This window comes from Rana temporaria, chromosome 4 (genome assembly GCF_905171775.1).
Source record: "Rana temporaria chromosome 4, aRanTem1.1, whole genome shotgun sequence".
In the NCBI taxonomy this organism is placed as follows: Eukaryota; Metazoa; Chordata; class Amphibia; order Anura; family Ranidae; genus Rana; species Rana temporaria.
The window spans coordinates 245,042,294-245,058,559 of NC_053492.1; the positions used below are offsets into that span (position 1 = coordinate 245,042,294).

General features: G+C 40.4%; 1 protein-coding gene across 4 annotated transcripts in view; it reads right to left on the reverse strand.

Moving 5' to 3' along the window:
* Positions 1–2,270: 2,270 nt before the first annotated feature.
* Positions 2,271–16,266, reverse strand: part of MAP3K7 (mitogen-activated protein kinase kinase kinase 7) — a 69,082-nt gene continuing 55,086 nt past the window's right edge. For 2 of the 4 annotated variants that reach the window (XM_040350104.1, XM_040350106.1), the window contains 5 exons: positions 11,315–11,379; positions 9,405–9,516; positions 6,696–6,757; positions 4,930–5,045; positions 2,271–3,418 (listed from right to left, as the gene is read on the reverse strand). In XM_040350104.1, the coding sequence (XP_040206038.1) occupies positions 3,238–3,418; positions 4,930–5,045; positions 6,696–6,757; positions 9,405–9,516; positions 11,315–11,379 (536 nt within the window). In that variant the 3' untranslated portion in view covers positions 2,271–3,237. Of the gene's footprint in view, positions 3,419–4,929; positions 5,046–6,695; positions 6,758–9,404; positions 9,517–11,314; positions 11,383–16,266 lie in introns of all 4 variants that reach the window. The other 2 variants (XM_040350105.1, XM_040350103.1) reach the window with 1 other exon arrangement.

The window sequence follows — 16,266 nt, forward strand, 5'->3', positions numbered from 1 at the left end:
TAGACACGGAAATTCTTAATGGCCAAGGAAAGTCTGCAAAAAGTTGAAGTATGTCTGTGTACCATGTTCTTGGATATTTCGGGGAAACAAGTATTACTGGGTTGCCTTCAGACTCGATCCAGCGGAGCTGGTGAGGGAGGATCTTTAACCACTTAAGGACAGCCGCACAACGCTATACGTCGGCAGAAGGGCACCTAAGCGTGTATATACGTCCCCTTTAAGAGCCCAGCCGTGACTGCGCCCCGCGGGACCCGATCGCCGTGGGTGTCCCGCGATCGGGTCACCAGAGCTGACGAACGGGGAAAGGTGAGTGTAAACAAACCTTCCCCATTCTCTGTGGCAATGTCAGTGATCGTCTGTTCCCTGATATAGGGAACGATGATCACTGACGTCACACGTCCAGCCCCACCCCCTACAGTTAGAAACACACATGAGGTCACACTTAACCCCTTACAGCACCCCCTAGTGGTTAACCTCTTCACTGCAATGGTCATTTTCACAGTAATCAGAGCAAATTTTTTAGCACTTTTCGCTGTGAAAATGACAATGGTCCCAAAAATGTGTCAAAAGTGTCCGCCATAATGTCGCAGTCACGAGAAAAAAAAAAAAAAACCAATTTTGTTTGGGAGCCACGTCACACGACCGCGCAATTGTCAGTTAAAGCGACGCAGCGCCGAATCGCAAAAAGGGACAAGGTCCTTAACCTGCATATTGGTCCGGATCTTTAGTGGTAAAAAGGGAGGAAGCATACATTAAGGAGAATTTGTTTCTATGGGGTTATCAGAGCATCCACCGCAAAGGCCTTTGGATCCCATGATCAGAACACAAACCTCTCCACCTTGTGCTTGATTTGTGACCCTAGAAGATCCATTTCCAGCACCCCTATCTTTTACAAATGTCTCAAAAGACCTCTGGGTGGAAGGAACACACTCCCCATTCCATCTGCTGGTGGCTGAGAAAGTCTGCCTGCTAATCTTTCACACCTAGAATGTGTCAAAGCTGAAATATGTGACATACATTCAATATAAAAGGGTCCCATGTGCTGTGATGCTGGCTGGTCTTAGTTGAAATCCAAAATCTTCAGCTTTCCCTTCCATAAACTACCGGTGGATTAATTTGAGTGTGCGACCTGCCATAGGTACTCTGCAAGAGTGCCGACTATACCGGTCCTTTCTCCATTCATAGAAGCTTTACCATGGCTACCATCAATGACCTACTGGAAAAAAAAAAAAAAAATTCAGCTGTCCATTCTCTATTCATGGAGTGCTATTTTAATGGTAGCTATAGTACAGCTTTTAAGAATGGTGGAGGCAGAAGGAAAAAGTTGGTAGTCAGCACTCTTGATGAGTACCCGAGACAGGTCCCGCACTCCCCATAGCCATAAGAGGATTTTTAATTTCAACAAACAGACCAGCCTCAGCACAGGTAACACTCCACATTGAAAGTATCACTCCTTGTGCCGATAAAAATAAGAATTTTGACTTTCATATCTTAGAGTACAGTACAAGACTAGTGTCTTCAGGTAACAAAAAGGCCCCTTCCAGTGCTGAAACGGTTAAAGAAGCTGTGACTTTTAGAAAACAGCTCTGACAACATTCAGACAATGAAGAGTAATCTCGTTAGGGTGGTTAGAACACAAAGAGGGAAAGACGATGTTTTCATTGAAGTGTAAAGCCTAGTACATGCTACAATATTTTTTTCATGGGCTGAATAAAAATAAAAAAAAAACACACAAACAGCTCGTACTAACTATGCAATATACATCAAGCGCCCCCATTGAGCTATTGTGCTCCAACATGAGGGACGGCCCCCTCCGCCATAACACACTGCTCAGCCAATGGCTGAAAGTGATGATCGGATGCCGATCGGCAGACCTTTTTCAGTCATGATGCCACCCAACATTTGGCCTTGTGTACTAGGCTTAAGTAGATAACATCTTAGGCAGAAAAGTAGGTCTTGGGTGTATGACTACTTTGGAAAGAATCAGGAATGTCTTTTCTTACAAGAGGCAGCTGTTCTAGTTCAGATAATGTGGATATACAGCGTATAATTAATCGTAGTAATGTTGATATGGAAAACAAACAAGCCTACATCATATGACTAGTAACGATAAGGAGTCGTCCTCAATTTCTGTACAAATGTATAATTTTACACCTCTTTCAGTCTTAGTAACAGTCACCAGCACAAAGTGAAGTCTCTCCAGCTGGGACCCAGACAGGAGCTCAGGACTTTGAGATACTGGGGGATGGCATTCCATACATACAACGGGCAAAAAGAATAAGCAAATCTTTAATCAGAATACTGTAGGATTCTTAAAAACAGAAGATACTGTTAGTGCTCCCTTATGACATACTTAACATAAAATGCCCAAAGTGGTACAAAGAAAAAAAATTCAGCTTGAAAACACACAACCAACCCCTATTAAACTTGAGTCATTCTAGCATTTAGAAACTGTTGACATACAACGGAATTAAATGTTCCTTTTTGACTACAATAGCCAGTTCACTTCCGGTGAATAATTGTATTTATTTTTATGATGAGTAATCTACCAGCTCATGAGTTTTATTCCTTTTAGAGACTTACAGATAGTTGCATGCTCTTCTAGAATTTCAATAATTAATTTAAAAATATCCCATGACCCAACAAGAAGGGAATGATTATCTTAACAGCATGATATTCCTTAACTGTAGTTCAATTATCACCACCAAATGCAGACTGCGCAGGAAAAATTAAATGTGTATTTCTTTTTTTATATAATAAAACTGCCTTTATTTAATTGTACAACCTTTACCCCAACGCTGTTTCAGCACGCTGACAGTAAAATATAAATTACTGAACTGAAGGAATACATTGAAACACTGAGCATGTGAAATGACCTGAAGACTTCTTTTCTTCAACTGTGTTAGCCAGCTTACTAAAATAAACTTTGTTAACAGAAAAATAAACTGTTTAAAAGCAAGATCTGAGGTTCTCTTTTAGAAGCAAAGTTCAGCATAAAAAAAAAAAAAAAAAAAAAAAATCAATAACTATTTATATATAACATAATAGGACTTCCCATAGGCATGAAACATGCACACATCAATAGTTCACAAAAATCCCGTAATTGCTGTATTTGTCCAGCAGCTTCATGTGTTGATTTCAAATAAAATATATCCATCTTCATGCTCAAAATAAAGAAGGAAAGTTTGCAAGATGTCCATAATGGTGGCACACCAAGAGGTATACAGCCTTGGATGATCAGGAAGTTCCTTGTCTTTTTTGCTGCTGACTTCTAATGACATCCAGCTGTTTCTTGCATTGCTGATAATACGTAGAAAGACTTTTGTTTTCGTCTAGCAGCTTTTTGTGTTCCTGGACCAGACGAGATGTATTTTGTTGGTCTTTTTCATCCTGGTCTAGTTCAGCTATTAGCTCTTGTCTATAACATGGCACAAAAGATGAATTAAATATCACAAATTTAAGTGTTAAAACCCATTACGCATGCTCATTCAAAAACTAGCTACTTTCTGTAGTCAACTACTAAAACCCCCCAAAACAACAAAAGAAAATACAAACATCTTCAAATGGGGTACTTGAAGTGTATGTTCTAAGAAACTAGAGCTGAGCCAGTATTAAAAAGGAGAAGTCCAGCCTGAGCTCATTTGGCTGGGCTTTTCCTATGGATCACAAGAGTGCAATTCGTTTTGCACTCGTTTGACGTCACTGGAATCAGTCCATGCACCGTGTCATCACGACAATAAAGTCTGGATCCCCAGGTGCCTGGACTGATACCTGTCTCAGTCTCTCAGTGAGCCACTGAGAGACTAAGACGGACGCTCTCCACCCCTCCACAGCTCAGCACTCCAGTGAGTGCGGAAGGAGGGGGCAGAGCGGGATCTGAGAGAACCAAGCCATCAGTGATGTTCAATCATTCGGTTCTCAGTGGAGAGGTGGTGGGGGACAGATGCAACATCGGACCGCTGCTGCATACAAATAAGCAAGTATGAAACTGGGATATTTAAAAAAAAGAAAAAACCCTTGCGTCTCTTTTAAAGCTTAAAATTTCAATATGACCAATGTTCACAAATCCACTAGGTAAAAGGATGCCAATATTACTAGCGGATACGGTTGTCATTAACCACTTTTGGACCGCCTCTGTAGCTTTAGTGCTACAATGCGGTCCGGCTGCGCAGGATCATGTAAAATATACATGCTACAGGCCGATCAGCAGGTCTCTGCCAGAATTAGCAGAGTGAATGACAGAAAAAGAGCCCTGTGTTGAAACACAGGGCTCTCTACAGACAGGAGGTGATGATCTGTTTGTTCTCCTTGCAAAACCGGCACATTTCTTAGTAAACAGCACACAGTAAACATTGTTAGGCACAATCTTAAAGTGGTTATAAACACTTACAATCTACTTTTTGCTACAGGTAAGCCTATAATGAGGCTTACCTGTAGCTACCCCAGATATCTCCTAAACCTGCACGGTTTAGGAGATATGCAATGTATTCAAATGTGCCGTTGCTTCCAGGATATATACCATGGTTTGTAGTAGCTAGATTTGAAGTTCTGCAACAGCTGGAGAGCCACAGGTTGAGCACCCATGAGCTAGAACTTTCACGCAAACCAATCAATATACACTTGTCTTTGGTAGAAAAAAAATCCAATTCCCAAGTGTATCTTGATTGGTTTGCGTGAAATTAGGCAATTATACAAGGGGGGAAAAAAATTGGTTTCTCTCACAAAGTAGTGACTGGGAATGCATGTAAACATTTTACAATAAAGTATTTAATAAAAAAAAAAAAAAAGAACCTGGATTGTTTCTGTGAAACCTTGGATGGAAAAAAGCAATTTTTTCATGTCATCTTAGAAAACACATTAAGAACACTAAAATTTTAACATTTAAAAAATGTAAATTTGCTACAATATCTACAAGAAATGGTTACGTACTTTCGCTGCAACAATAATGCTATTTCAGTCTGAACCTTCATATACTCTTGTGCCATTTTGCAGTGCTGCTCAAACACAGCCATAGATTCCTTGGAATTTGGACATGGTGCGAGAGGCTGAAAATAAATCAGATGTGATAAAAACCAATCAACTCATTCCTGAATATACAGTACATCCTGCTAAAATGTGCCTAAAATATTTTATGCCTGTAAGCTCTTAAAAATAAGCAGTGTCTTGTCCTGGAAAATATTAGTCCATGGTTTCTAAACTTGACAGACCTGAGTGCTGCTGTTCTAAAATACTTTGTAGCTAAAGAAACTGGAATACAGCCCCCTACCCACTCCAAACCCTTGGTGCTCTGTCACACAGTGTCAGTAAGGGGCTGATGCAGGGGAAAGGAGGGAGCATAGAACAAAGGCTGGAACATGGAAGTCTATCAGCGACATCATGGCCCCCAATGTTTCAGCCCTTAAGTGCTCCCTGGCCAATGGCTGCACCGCTATTAATCTAGCCATTCAAGAGCTGGGACCCCGGAGAGAGGGACAGCAAGTCCCCGCCAAGGACAATGGTTAACCGAAGTCTCAAACAAATATACATGTGGCGCTGTTACTGAAACAGATCCTATAATACCAAAGTCCAAGTGGCAAGTGGGCTGCTGTGCAGCCTGAGAATAGTCTAATGATTCAGGGCCAGCCTTAGCAGGGAAGCAGAAGCAGTCTCCAGATATGGAAGAAAAAAACAAATGCAGGCCCCTTTAAATTATTGACTGTAAAGTATGTATTAATAAAATCACATAGTAACTTGCATTAAGGTTAGCAAAGAAGGGTACAATCTGTGGGTAAACGGATGCCTCGCAGGGCGTTTACCCACAGATGTACCCTTCTTTGCTAACCTTGATGCAAGTTACTATGTGATTTTATTAGTACACACGTTACAGTCAATAATTTAGAGGTGCCTACATTTGTTGTTTTTTTGGGGGGGGGGGGGGGGGGGGTAAACAGAGGTCTGTGTGCTATATTTTACATATCTATAAGTGGTCTGAAAACAAGACTGCAACAAAAGTAATCATGCTCTCCTTCTGCATACAAGAACTAAACCAAGGAGGTGCTCTTCAATTCTATGGTTATGGTTACTAAAGTAATGACAGTGCACTGCTGTAATGAGTTGCTAGGCATTCTAAAGAAAGATTTGTATGAGAAATGGATCACAGAAAATAACTGATCAAAATGTTTACTATGTGCGAGTAACTCTCAGCCCTGGTTCATACTGGTGCAGCTTTGAAATCGTGATACTTCAGTGCGATTTACACTGCCAATTTAATTGCAGCTTGTGACTTTATTTAACAGAAGTTTATGCAAGTCGCAATATAAATTGGTAAAAAGTAGAGCAGGAACCTTTTTAATAATCATTGCAACACGAGTTATGGCGATCCATTGCCGGCAATTGGACGAGACTTGTCATGCGATGTGGAAATAAAAAAACACACACACTTACAAACACACACTTACAAACACACACTTACAAACACACACTTACAAACACACACTTACAAACACACACTTACAAACACACACTTACAAACTGTACATTCACAAATTCACAGTCCCCGTCCTCAAGGATTTTACAATCTGGGGTCTATAACATACATGCACATACCTACTAGGGCCAATTTAGACGACGCCAATTAACCTACCAGTTTGTCTTTTGGAAATATTTACCTTTAGTTACACAATTATAACATCTAACAACTCAAGATATTTACAAACCTGCAATTGATGGTCGAGTGTAAGATATGCCATTGGTATAGAGTTATCTGAACCATTGGTATCTGAAACGTAAATGTAGGTATTGAAACTATGCAGCAATCCCAGCATACATCATAAAATAACTTAACAGTTTTTTTCATAAAAAAATGTTGGGTTGTCCCCAGAAAAGTAAAGCGGGCAACTCTTCCAATGGGGGCACTAGTTCTGGTGAAGAGGTGAGAGGAAATCCCTGCAAATTAAGGGAATCCCTTGGGGCCCCCCCAAGGGATTCCCTTAATTTGCAGGGATTTCCTCTCACTTCCTGGTTTGGCTAAGGAACAGAAAATTTAAAAGGTAAATCTTCCCAATGGGACACAGATGGGGAAAAAAAAAAAAAAAAAACACTTCCTTACTCTATCCAAATAAAAATAAAAATGTACAGTTCCACTTTAATAATCAACATTAAAGCAAATGCATGCATGGGTGGGAATATCCCCTATACTGCTAGAACAGTTGCAACGTTTTTAACAAACACCAAATAAATTGGTTCTTATTAACTAGAACACCGTTTGGGTGGACGGAGCAATTAAAAAAAAAAAAAAAAGTAAACTGGACAGGAGGGGGGGGGGGGGGGGGGGGATGGTAGAAGGCATTACTTCTTTAGCCCTGAATACCACATTTTCTATATTTGCAGCAAACAAAAGTACCTTGTGTGCATTAACCACTTCCCGACCGCCGCATGTAAATGTACGTCCACAGTATGGCACGTACAGGCACATGGGCGTTCATGTACGTCCTGTCCTTCTAGCAGGTGGGGGGTCCGATCGGGTTCGCTCGGGGAGCGATCCGGGACGACAGCGCGGCTATTTGTTTATAGCCGCTCCGTCGCGATCGCTCCCCGGAGCTGAAGAACGGGGAGAGCCGTATGTAAACACGGCTTCCCCGTGCTTCACTGTGGCGGCGCATCGATCGTGTCATCCCCTTTATAGGGGAGACACAATCGATGACTTCAGTCCTACAGCCACACCCCCCTACAGTTGTAAACACACACTAGGTGCACCCTAACTCCTACAGCGCCCCCTGTGGTTAACTCCCAAACTGCAACTGTCATTTTCACAATAAAGAATGCAATTTAAATGCATTTTTTGCTGTGAAAATGACAATGTCCCAAAAATGTGTCAAAATTCTCCGAAGTGTCCGCCATAATGTCGCAGTCACGAAAAAAAACGCTGATCGCCGCCATTAGTAGTAAAAAAATTATTAATAAAAATGCAATAAAACTATCCCCTAGTTTGTAAACGCTATAAATTTTGCGCAAACCAATCGATAAACACTGATTGCGATTTTTTTTACTAAAAAATAGGTCGAAGAATACGTATCGGCCTAAACTGAGGGAAAAAAATGTTTTTATATATGTTTTTGGGGGATATTTATTATAACAAAAAGTAAAAAATATTGCATTTTTTTCAAAATTGTCGCTTTATTTTTGTTTATAGCGCAAAAAATAAAAACCGCAGAGGTGATCAAATACCACCAAAAGAAAGCTCTATTTCTGGGGAAAAAAAGGACGCCAATTTTGTTTGGGGGCCACGTCGCATGACCGCGCAATTGTCTGTTAAAGCGACGCAGTCCCGAACTGTAAAAACACCTTGGGTCTTTAGGCAGCATTTTGGTCCGGGGCTTAAGTGGTTAAGTCAAGTTCAGTGTAAAAAACAGTACCACAAATTCAACATTACCTGGCCAAAACTTAAATTTCAAAAGAAAAGTGTACCATTATCCCTCTCAAACAACTATTAGCAAATTGCCATGCAAAAAGTGCATGGCACCCATCATAATTTCTAGGACAATAAATTCTCTCAGGCTGGGTTCACACCATTGTGAATTGGATGCGGGATCACCTCATCTAATTCGCAATAGTAGATTTTGACTGGCTCTCTGTGGAGCCGGTTCACACAGCTCCGCAGCGGGTCCAGTGCATTTTGCAGAAAAACGCTGTGTCTTTTGGTGCATTTCAGGTGTAAATTCAGCCCAAAATTCGGGCTGAAATCGGACCTGAAAAAGTGAACCAGCGCGCACCAGACCCCTGCTGTGAGACCGATCCAGCTTAGGTGTGAACTGAGCCTCAAACTTGTCCACATAACCCCCCCTAAATAGATTCAGTCACCAGGTGTGGTTTAGGCTGGGAAGAGCATAATCACACTTCCATTCCCAGACTATGTTCCCATCCGCTTGGATTATCAATGCTGGCTGGTCCCATGATTCTGCACAGGAGAGAGAAAAACAGAAGAACGGTATCTGCTGAGAACTTTTACATTTCATGCAGATATCTTGGACCCACTTGGCTGGGAAGGAATGGGGATGTGGTGGTGTGCAAGGGGAAGTGTAGTGGAGTACAACCAAAAGGGTGTTCTCAGAGATGAAGGTTTGTCTTCCCTGTAACTGCTGTTGAAAGAATCTGCTGTAAACCTGGCTAATGTTTGTAACACTTCCATTTAGCTGGGAGAAGACTGAATGGCTGCAAAACAAAACATATGCAATTGGAATGTTACATACAAATAACCTGTGAGTACATTTAAGTTGACTGTGGAGAAAGAACAGCTAGCCTTTAAAAAGTCTTTGCATTTGCTTTTGACCCTTTACATTTGTACTTTTTGCTAAAATACAAATTGGGCAGTTTTCCTGACCACAAGTACAACAGATATACTGGAGACGGCAAAGGTATCTGCTTACCTGAATCTTCGGGACCCCATGGAATACCACGTGGAGGCTTGTCAGGGGTTGGTCCCGAGGTAGTAATCATCCTCACACTAGGACTTGAGGATCGGCTGCTACTTCTACTCTCCTAAAAGGCACAAAGGAAGAGAAAACTATACCATTACAAGGTTACAGCTTAGGTTCATTTTAAATACAGCCATTTAAATAAGTATGGAAGTGGCAATTACATTCAAGGCGGCATTAATGGTGACTGATAAATCCAGACCGATCTGTACTAATCGGACTCACTGTACAGCCACACTGGAATGTGTGTGTTTATATAATATATATTTTTTTATTCGTATATTGTCTCATTTTGTTGTGTACTCTGCTGTGATCGTTTGGGGTGTGACTGTATTCTATTGTGGCTGTCTGCCTCTGGATTATGGGATGTGTACGTGTGTTTTTGCTGTGAGGAAAGAGGGAGGGAGATTCCTCCAGCAGCCCCCCTGCTGATAAGATTGTTTACTGATGAGAAGTTTGAATACACCTGACCTGTGTGTCTATTGTCATTGGACAGTTTAACCTGCCCTGAATCCAAGGGTGGGGGGATTGTGAGTTATTTATCTGTTGTAACATGTGCTTGAAAAAAAGTTAGTCTGCTGGTTTTTACCCTACACTGTAGTACGGCTGGTGACTAGGTGGGTTAAAGAGTCTTGGATAGTGCTGGTTCTGGACAAAGTAGGCATTTACAGCAGACATAGTCCTGTTGAGGACAAGGGTTTGTCCCAATAGGGAAATGCAGTTTCATTTGAAATAAACTAGTTCTGTGCAACTCCATCCATCCCCTGGACACTCCCACCTTTGGCATCTTTACAACTTTTCTATTCCTTTCTTTGGATGCTACCTATCTGGTTGTAGAAGTTTTCCTGCATTCACACTGGCTGTTTATCCTCATGGAGAGCTGCTAAACTGTCCAGAAACCTTAAATGGTACTATTTGTTATGTTGTGTTCTTGTGCTGGTTTCCTTTTCACCCCTTCCTTTTCTCACCCTACTGGAAAAAGATTATTTTTAAAACATACCGTAATTTGAAAATGATTTTTCAATTTTGAATGACACACAGAAAGAGGAGGATGGTGGTTAGGGTATGCATGTAAAACGGCTATACATAAATGTTTGTATGTGGAGGAAAAATAAATAAAAAAAAGTTCAGACAGCGAACCATACAGAACTATATGTTCTCTAATCCTAAATACATTTTCATGATGCAAGAAACCATGGTGTGTATATTATATTGCTATCTGCTATTTATCCATATTGTAAGTTTTACACATGTAAAACAGAGGAAAGATTTATGTGAAGTAATTGCAGGGACGGTAAACGTGTACATACCTAGGGTGGTCAGTCTATGGAGAACTGCTTCTATAGCCTTATGTTACATTTGGATAGTTATACAAACTTTTAGAAAGCTATGGAAGCACGTCGTCAATGTTATACAATTTCAGGTTAGATAAAACATTATAAGGGCCTTCTTTTAGGGCCAGTTGACAGCAGAACACCTTCAAAGTGCATTGCACTTGTGATCTTAAGCAGCCATCAGTGTTAACCCAACGACAAATGCAAGTTGCAAATGCAGAGTGTTTGTCTACACCGGATTCTATGGTACAGCAGTACCATCCGATCCAGTTGCTGTGCATTTTTTAAAGTGCGGTCCAGCAGGATTTCAGCTCATTCAAATGAATGGACTGAAATCGCACTGCACCCAAACCACTTGTGAATCACACAGGAACACACAGCACATTCATGGTGTGAATAGGCTCTTACACCATTTCATAGAAAGGACGTACAAACAAAGCATAAATTGCACACATTAAATATGAAATAATTGGTGAACAAAGGAAAAAGCATTTACATATTTATCTAGGCTATCACAGTGTTCCTCACCTGACTGGACTCAGTTCCAAGAATGCTGACGTCTTGAACAGATCTGCGCCTTTGCTGCCCGTTGCCTGCTGGATAGCAAACAAAAAATGAATTACCAAATGCTGCCCTCACATGCAAATGAGGGTTGCAAATGTGGAAGCTTTGAAATCTGTACATGTCCAAAGGCCAAAGGAAAATCGAGGGATCGACACAAGGCACAAATGACAGCTGCAACATTTCAAATTGAGAAGCACTGGTCAACAGACTATATTACTAGACAATAACCACTCCTATCACACAAACAGGCACTTCTCTCTTCCACCATCTTCTGTGCATTTGCTGTCCAGAGCTGATGACGGCATCTATTTCCAGGACCTTACGTGATAAGGCTGCTGACCTAATGTGTCTACAGCAAACCTCAAAGATTTCTGAACTGCTTTCATTTTACCTTCGAGAATAAATGCCAAACATAGCTCTCCCTTCATTCTGTAGCAAAAATAGCTTTTAACCACACTGACACTACAGCTCTTTCAGTTCCGTAAAAATCACATCTTGCTGTCAGTATGTTAGAGAATATAGTATTCATCCACTTGTGCTCATCATCTGCTAGCAGCACTCAAACTTCTGCCATCTATGCTCACAATAAAGGGAGTTTTTAACACAACACATGCCTAAGGGAAGAGAATGTGCAAACCACCAAGGACATTTACAAGCATTTTTTTCTTTTCGGAAAGCATTACGTAATGTTTGTGTTTTGTGCGAGTAGGGAAATCAGTAAGCAGAAGGGAATCCTGAATGGTTTCAAGCAACAGCTGAGACAATGCTCCGAATTCCTCCTTCCCAATGCACAACTGCATGATGTTACATAGTAGCTGTAGGACAAACAGTTGCTGTGGATCCCACCCCAGGCGCTGACAGTTTCCAGAATGACCACAAATCTGTCTCATCAGTTTACCCTTTACAATAACATCCTTATTCTAAACATTATAGTGGAAAAACCACATGCAGTCCAATATTGCAAAGCAGAAGGCCATATTTTGAAATATGATTGTAACAAAAAGGTTATCATTTTCCAATTAGAATATAAAATAGAATAAATCAGACAGAGAGAGACAGGTAGAGAGGTTCAAGTTTAAATCCACCACCAACAACTGTGTTTATTTCTTCTTTAAAAACCTATTTGTGCTCTGTGAAACACCACAGGTGTGTATAGGTGTGTTATTTACAGTGTTATGCCTTTTTGTTTTACCACATCCATTGGGAAGTGCCCGATTCTGAATGCTCTCTTGCAGTTGGATAGCCAAGGTTACATGGGATGAACTTAAACTTAACTGGGGGCATTCTGATTACTTGCTTTCTAGGGCTGCAATAAAAGTAGTTTGCTGTATAGAAATCATTATGCTCTTGTTAATCAGGGTTTTTAATTACATCAGTATGGTTCGCATCATACTTTTTTTTCCCCCACAAGCTGCATTTATTCTGTAATCTACAGGATTTTGCACATTGATGCTTAAGGCTGGGTTCACACTATACTACACGACAGTAGTACGACTTTCATCCTACTTTGCTCTGTGACATCAGTCTTACATTGGTCCTACATCGGTCCTACATCCATCCGACTTTCATGAACAGGATACTACTTTGATCCGACTTTGTGATAGTCTGACTTGTTCTTTGACCAATCAAAACAATCCCAGAGTGCGATAAATTCCTTTTACTGCTGCTGTAATCACAATGTCGGATGCCACAAGGCAGATGGTAAGGACAAGGCTCCTACTTTGGAGTTACTTCAATGATATTCAATGGAGTAAAGTAGGATCAAAGTCGGACCAAAGTAGTACAGGGAGCATTTTCAAAATTGGACCGACTTGTGTCGGACCAGTTAAGACGGCTCTCATAGGGAAACATTGATTTTCACACGTCATGCGACATGAGCTCCCAATGTCGGAGCGTTTGTCGGACCAGTGTCTACCCGGGCTAAGACTGGTACTTTGTAAAACAATCTGCAGCCGCCGATGTGCCAAGTCACTAATTAGGGATTTTCTAAAATTCAAATGAATTTGTAAATAAGTAATTTTTTTTGTCGAGTCCTAAAAAAAAAAAAAAAAAAAAAAAATATCTTGAACTTTTTGACCCTTACACTTGTTCTGCTGTTGGACAAGTGGTTCAGAGGCTGCTACTCTGCCATGGCAGTGGAATTTTTTTTCTAGGGTCTTGCAACTGTAAAACTAAGGCTGGCCATACATTATTAAATTTGTCTTTAGATTTACCAAAACCATACAACAGGAGGTCAAACCTAAACACTTTCCATTTCCCTTTCACTACTTGAAGGTAAGTTGAAAGTAAATCTGAAGGAAATTGAATGAGAACATTATATAAAGTATGGCCAGCCTAAAGCTGGCCATAGACTGCTCAAATCTCAGCTGGTTCAGCAGGAACTGGGCAAGATTTGAACCATGTATGGGCAGGCTGAATGAACCCAAGTTGATCGATCAATTTGGCTGCTAGCAATAACCAGTGTTCTCTCGGCGAACATAATGACTATGCGGGAGGGATTCCCCCCCCCATCAACACTGCCCATGTTATCGATCCATCCATGGCCGGCCTAAGTGGGATAGGGTGTTCTCTTTAGTGTGTCTCAGTTCAGATGACTTGGCTTCACTAGACTGGATTCCTCTCATATTGTTACAAACTAGTATATCATTTTCAATAAATATTTTTTCTTTATTAGTGAAAAGAATGTTTAGGAAACCATATAAATTCAGTAACTTTCAAGCATTACTTTAATGACCATCGCATCTAGGCATTAAGACCAGGAGGTTAGCATTTTTTCATCAAATTCTGTGTGAACAACATTTAACCAACACAAAGTGCAGAAAAGTAAAATCTGTTCTCTCTATAGCATACAATGCAAACATTATATTTTATTTTTTAAATGAGTGAAATGAACACAGTTGATTTTCATAGTCAAGTTTGCGATTCCTGCTTCTAGTCTAAAGAGGTTCTCTAGCCTAATTATTAAGCTGGGGATCCCATTTAATCAATTAATGTAATTATGCACGGTAAATAAAGCTGCAAGTAGCTAGAACAGACTATAAGATGCCACAACACACATGTGCTGTAAAAATCAACATGCCCAGACTGTCACTTGTCCAATATTCATATGTGAATGCAAAAATTTTGAAACCCATTATTGCATCTTCTTTAAGGGTATGTAAACCCCAACACAACTGATTTCTCTTATTTGATCCGTTTATTCTGTTCTAAATAACATTAAAACGGTTTCATTAGATCTGTTCACTACCTTAGGACAGCAAATGTGCTACTAGCAGGACTACCAGGTAAGAAAAGTGAAAAACAAATGTTAAAGAAAAATGCAGTCACCACATCTAAAGACTGATAAGCTGCAATATATTATATTTTTTGTGCTTTAGTTAAACTTTAGAAAAACATTCTCTGCGACCCTGCAATCAAGGTCTCAAACACACATGTACAATAAAGATATGCTGTGGTACTTATGGTGTATTATAGCCATCTGCAGTCCTAGTTAAATGTGTGGCCACTTTAAGGGTTTGCCATAAAAAAAAATCAAAACATGCTCTAAAATTAGTGGGAATTAAACATGAGAGAAATATTTCCAATTCCCAATTTGATACAGAAGCACTTGTGAATCTCAAGATGCACATGCTGGAAAGGAATGAGAAATGAAGTCACAATTGTCAGGGAGGGGTCAAAGAATAGCAAGTGACAACAGTAAGTGCATGCTATGCGATTAATTAACATGTTTAGTGGAGGACGCTTATTTTGGACGTGGCATGCATGTTATTTTAAACTCTGCTTAAACTCACTAATAACAGAAGCATTAACAATCAGAATCAAATACTTTTTGCTCCAATTATGTGCGTTTGTCCCAGGTGTTCATCTCAGGAGGAAAAAAAATGCATTTTCTGATTTGCTTTTAAATAAATATGGCATTGAAAAGGATGACTGGTTATCTCTAAGGTTATTCTCATCCCAAAAAAAAAAAAAAAAAAAAAAAAGAATAAAAAGGGGTTTTAGATTACCAGTAACACTCAATTAACCATCTGTCCCTTAAAATGGGTGTAAAGGCTAAAAAAAATAAACTTCTTAATTGAAAGAATGCCCCTTTTTATACATGTTTTTTAATGTTTAAAACTGTTCGGACCTTTTACCCATTCAGTATGTATTTTATAATACGGAAGAAACATTGTCATAATTTTTGTATTCTTTCTTGTGAAATACTTCAATAAAAATATTCGAAAAAAAAAAAAAAAAAAAAAAAAAAAAAAACATTCTTTGTGCTGCTCCCCCACAGTCCCCTCCAATACTCACCTGAACCCCATCTCAATTCAGTGATGTGCACAAGAGCCTCAGCTGTCCCGGGACTCCCTTGCAGCCACTGACTCCCACTGCTGTCAATCACAGCCAGTGAGACAAAGAAGGGGCGGGGCCAGGCAGCAGCTGTGTGTGTCTTATGAACGCACAAAGCAGGGCTCAGGAATGAGTGTGCGCCAGTGCCACTATATCAAGCAGCTTGCTATGGGAGCACTGGTCAAGGAGGGGGAATCAGGAGCGCTGGTGGGGGATCTGAGAAAAGGAGGATTGGGGCTACTCTGTGCAAAACCACTGCACAGAGCAGATAAGTATGACCTGTCTTTTTTTAAATAAAAGAGCCAGAACTTTAATACTTAAAATTTTACTAAACATGTGCTCCTCATGAGAAGGGAATGCCCGGAATGGGGAAGAGGGGAGGGAGGAGAAGGAATGTTTTACCACATGCTTGTCTTGGCTGTTTGAGCCCTGCAAGACTGAACGTTGTTTTGTAACCTTATATGAAAAATGTATAAACTGAAAGTGCCCACAGCTCCCCCCCTATTCTCTATAGGTCTAAACATACCAAGGTTGGCACCGAATGCAGGATACAGTGCCTGAAGCAAACATTACTAGCCAAC